This window comes from Meleagris gallopavo, chromosome 13 (assembly GCF_000146605.3).
Source record: "Meleagris gallopavo isolate NT-WF06-2002-E0010 breed Aviagen turkey brand Nicholas breeding stock chromosome 13, Turkey_5.1, whole genome shotgun sequence".
Classification (NCBI taxonomy): Eukaryota; Metazoa; Chordata; class Aves; order Galliformes; family Phasianidae; genus Meleagris; species Meleagris gallopavo.
Window position 1 is genome coordinate 17697696 of NC_015023.2, and position 4545 is coordinate 17702240.

At 62.8% G+C, this 4545-nt stretch overlaps 1 protein-coding gene across 1 annotated transcript; it reads right to left on the reverse strand.

Annotated features, from left to right (window-relative positions):
- Positions 1 to 19: 19 nt before the first annotated feature.
- Positions 20 to 4405, reverse strand: VPS9D1 (VPS9 domain containing 1). The gene is made up of 15 exons (XM_010718172.3): positions 4234 to 4405; positions 4041 to 4113; positions 3872 to 3968; positions 3646 to 3804; positions 3008 to 3119; positions 2866 to 2928; positions 2445 to 2497; positions 2272 to 2359; positions 2066 to 2151; positions 1531 to 1994; positions 1300 to 1429; positions 1030 to 1223; positions 870 to 951; positions 195 to 299; positions 20 to 122 (listed from the first exon to the last, which is right to left on the reverse strand). Exons 1-15 carry the CDS (start codon positions 4345 to 4347, stop codon positions 47 to 49), a joined length of 1896 nt encoding a protein of 631 aa, XP_010716474.1. The 5' UTR covers positions 4348 to 4405; the 3' UTR covers positions 20 to 46.
- Positions 4406 to 4545: the final 140 nt, after the last annotated feature.

Below are 4545 nucleotides of genomic sequence, written 5' to 3' on the forward strand. Positions count from 1 at the left end.
CGAGATCTTCCGATCTGTCGGGAGGAGCGCAGCACTTGCCGGCAGCTCAGGGCAGGCTCTGCAGGAAGGCCAGCGCGCTCTGCAGCGACGTCAGGCAGTATCCCTCCTCGCCCAGCAGGCACCTGCGGCACGCCGACAGCACGCGGTGGGCGCGGGGCAGCAGGCGGTCGGCACGCCCCGCACCCGGCACCTACCCCTCGTGGATGAACTCCTCCAGCGCGGCGCACTCCGACAGCAGCTGGGGCAGCGCGCTGCGCAGCACCGCGTAGGACAGGAGAGGCAGCAGCTCATCCGCCCCGCTGCCACGTGCATCGTCAGGGGTCCCGTCACCGTGGCGACGGGAACATCGGGCCCGTCACCGTGGCAACGGGGCCATTGGCTCCCATCACCGTGGCTAAAGGACCGTAGGCCCGCTGCCGTGGCGATGGGGAAGTCGGGCTCACCGCCTCCACGGTAATGGAACGCTCAGACCCCACCACCATGGCACTGGGACCATTGCCCCGTCAGCCCGGCAGTGGAACTATCAGCCCTGACACCGTGGCAAAAGGGCAATCAGCCCAACTGCTATGGCACTGGGCACCACTGGCTCCCCCAGCATGGCAACAGAACCATCAGTTCCCCAAAATGGGAACAGCAAACCCTGTGGGGTACCGTTAACAACCACAACAGGAATTGTCAGAGTGCTGCAGCAGGAACCCTCAGCCCCAGCACAACCAGCATCGCTGTCCACCCACGACAGGGACCATCAGGCTGACAGACACCCCTACAGGAGTTGCCAGCCCCTCCGGTGCGAACCAGCAGCCCCAGACCCAACAGCCCACCTCCCCAGCCCCATGGCAGCAGGGCTGCACTCCTCACCCCATACTCACATGGTGCCAGCAGTGGCAGCACGGCTGTCGCGGGTGCTGCAGTACTCCTCGGCACACTCACAGATGCTGCGCAGGGCTCGCACTGCGGCACAGAGCAGAGCACTCAGGGCCATCCCTTGGCCACCGCAGCGCCCAGCCCGTGCCCGCCCCGGCCACGCACCGATGCAGTCCAGCTTCCTGCGGGGACAAGTCTCCAGGGGGATGAGGCACAGCTCCTCGATGGCAGCACCGTAGGCCAGGCGGCCGGGCGCAGTGGGGAAGAGCCGAGGGGACAGCCCCAGGTCGGCAGGGCTGGCATGGCGGTGCCGCTCCATGCTGCGAGCCAGGGCTTCCTCTTGGGGCCGGTGCACGCTCCTATGGGCAAAAGGGTGGGGGCTGGCAGGGAGGGGCCGTAACAGCAGCCCCCAGTTCAGCCCTGGGCCCACGGTACCTGTAGAGGGCCAGCAGCGGGGCCCACAATGGAGGGAAGAAAGCATCCTCGATGCAGGCCAGGCACTGGTCCTTGCCAGCAGCGGTGCTCAACCCCTCAAAGGCCAGCAGGGTCAGGGACAGCAGCCTGTCTGGGAAGGGAGGAGTTACGCAGCTCACCCGGCTGGGTACAGTGAGACCCTGGCCTGCCACGTCACCCCTCCACCCTCCCAGAGCCACGGCCGCCCCTCACCAATGGCATTGTGGATGTCCCGCACAATGCCCTTCAGCTGCTCCTGCAGCGATGCGGCAGGCGTGGGCCCAGCCATGGGCTCTGCTGGGGGCCAGTCCTCAGGCGATGCCAGGAACCGCTCCAGGTCCTCAAAAGAGCTCTCCCGGGGAGACCGGGGGTCCCTTTCAGCCCTGGAGGCGTCGGGGCTGCCATCAGCCAGGGTTGCTCCAGAGATGCTGTGCCGCAGTGTGGCTGGGCCGTGCTCAGGCACTGAGAACATGCAGTGCAGGCTGCGGGAGGCTCGGAGCCGCCGGCCCCCTGGCTCTGCAGGCAGCAGCCCTCCGGCATCCAGTGAGAGGAAGGCAAGGCCGGTGGGGGCTGCAGGAGTGGCCTCGGGGTTGCTCTGGCTGACGGCCGGGTACAGCCGAGTGTACACCGCACACTGCAGCTTGCGCAGGAGCTGAGCTATGGGGTGCTCTGGGAAGCTGGAAGCAGAGGGACAGGGGTGAGCAGGGGACAATGGCAAGTGGCTGTGACCCTGCCAGCCCTGCAGTACCTGAGGAGGCAGGAGAAGAGCCCTGTCACCAGTGACAGGTCTGACGGGCTCCTCTTCATCCTGGCCTTCCACTGCCGTGGCCAGTCCTGGGGGAGTGCTTGCAGCAGGTTAGTGGGGATGTGGGAATAGCCCCTCCTCTCCCTGATTCCCAGCACAGCCCTCTGCATTCATGGCACCCACAGCAGCAGCCTTCAGCGCATACTCACGTGGTCCTGTTCATACTCGAGGATGGCAGCATAGAGCTCTCTCTGCTCCTGCTCCTCAGGGGTTAGGGCCACACTGCTGGAGAACCTCCTGCGAGTGCCACAGTGCCAGGTGGGGGGTGTGCAGGGAGCTCCGCAACCTTGCAGGTCCTACTGGGACACCCCAACTCCCTCACCTGTTGGCCGCCTCCTGCAGCCGCAGCCGCCGCTCCTCCATTTTCCTCTGCAGCTGGGCCAGGGCAGAGTTAAGGCATTGGAAGTGCCGCAGCAGTGAGCCAGCATCTCACCCAGCACAGCCCTGGGGTGGCTGACAAAGTAACAGCCACAAGCACTGACAGAGTACATGGGGAGGCACAGCTCCCAGGGACCCCCAGAGCAAGGACACATGGGCAGCTTGGATAGAGCTGGACAAGCAGCATCCAGCCTGTCCATGTGGCTTCGATCTGTACCCCCACATCAGCCAGGAACAGGGCAAGACTCAAAACCAAATGCACGTGCTGGATTGGTGCATCCTGGGGCAAGGAACAAGGGCCTGCAGCAGGAAGCCAGGCCCAGCTGCAGGACCCCTGCTTTGAGCTCTCTTAGTGGAAAGGATACGGTCTCCTCTCGTGCCCTGGCAATCACCAGATTTTCCATCATCTGCCGTTGTAGAGACAGCGTCTGCCAAGCAATGAACATTATGGGTGACACCTGCTCAAAGTCCCAGCATAGGACCCATCATACTCAGCTCCCCACTCACCAGCGAGGTTTTCTGCAGGGCCTGGCTGGGGTTGAGCCGTGCCACCCGTGCCTCATAGGCAGCTTTCAGCTTCTGGTTCTGCAGCGATGCCTCTTCCAGTGGTGTCAGCTCCCTGCAGAGAATGAGATGAACACTGCTGTGGCTTTGTATGCGAACCAGGGATTCTGGCCAGCTGGGACCCTTCCAGGTTTAAGAAGACCTCAGTGATCCCCAAGCCCACTCCAATCCACCCCACCATGCCCATAACCACATCCCTCAGTGCCACATCTCTGCAATTCTGGGACACCTCTGGGACCCAACCACTCCCTGGGCAGTCTGTGCTGGTGTATCACCACTCCATTTGAGAAGAAATTTTTCCTGATATCCAACCTTAACCTTCTCTGCAGTAAATTAGCATATCTCTTGTCCTTTGGAGGACATCAAGACCAACCATTAACATAGCATTACCAACCCTATCTATAAACCACATCCCTAAGCACCACACCTACCTGCTTGTGGCTTGGTAGAAGAGCCCAACACTGCTCTGCTTTCAGGTCACTGAGGGGAGCAATTAGGTCCCCCCGACCCACCTTTTCCCACTCCCCCATAGGATCTGTGCCCCGGTTCCTATTCAACTGCTGTCCTTCAGCCCCACTTACTTGCGTGCGCTCTGTGCCTCAGCGATCTGCAGCTTCTGGAAGATCTCCGGTGGCAGGAAGGGTGACAGCTTGCCTCCTTCATCAGAGAAAACCCTGCGGTGCCTGGAGATGGGTGCCGGCCCCCCGGCACGCTCGGTTTTGCCTTGTTTGTTTTTTGCCCTATGGAGGGTGACATGGGTCCATCAGCCCCTGTTAAGGACTTCAATCCACCTGGGGGTGACATTACTCACCCAGCGTGGCTGCCAAGGACTTGACTCTCTCCAGGCACTGCTCTGCCAGCTTCAGCATTTTGGGAGTGTTGGGGCCGAGCCCTTCGCTGTCCTCTGCGATATGGGAGTGTCATGCTGAGCTCCCATGTGTGGGGCAGGGGGGAGGGACAGCAGGGGGGAGGTTACCTGTCAGCACTGCCTCGTCTTGCAGGGCCTGTGAGATGAGGGTGATGCTCTTCAGGTACTCCACATAGGCTTCCTGCAGCGAAATTAAATAGGAATGAGGCAGGGATGGCCACAAGACGTTGGGGGCGGGGGGGGGGGTGGGCGGAGGTGCGGCAAGAGAGCAGTCCCCCCTCCCCAGGGCTGTGATGCTCACCCGCGTCCTCCCCGCGCTGTCCATCTCCAAAGCCCCGCTCGCCGCCCTCATCGCGGTCTGCAAGGCTCGGCCCGGCCCGGCCCCTCCATCCCCACCGCCGCCCGCCGCGGCCATGGCGGCCGGAACGCAGATCTCATTGGTCGCGCGTTCGCAGGGGGAACTTAAAAAGCGAGGGAATGAAACCGGAAGTGCAGACGGAGAGTGTTTCCGGAGGGACTTTAAAACGGATGCATGCACCGGAAGTGCAGCTCCGAGTCTTCCGGCCCACAAGAGGGCGCCATAAGAGGCGGGGCGCGGCGCGCCGGGCCCGCG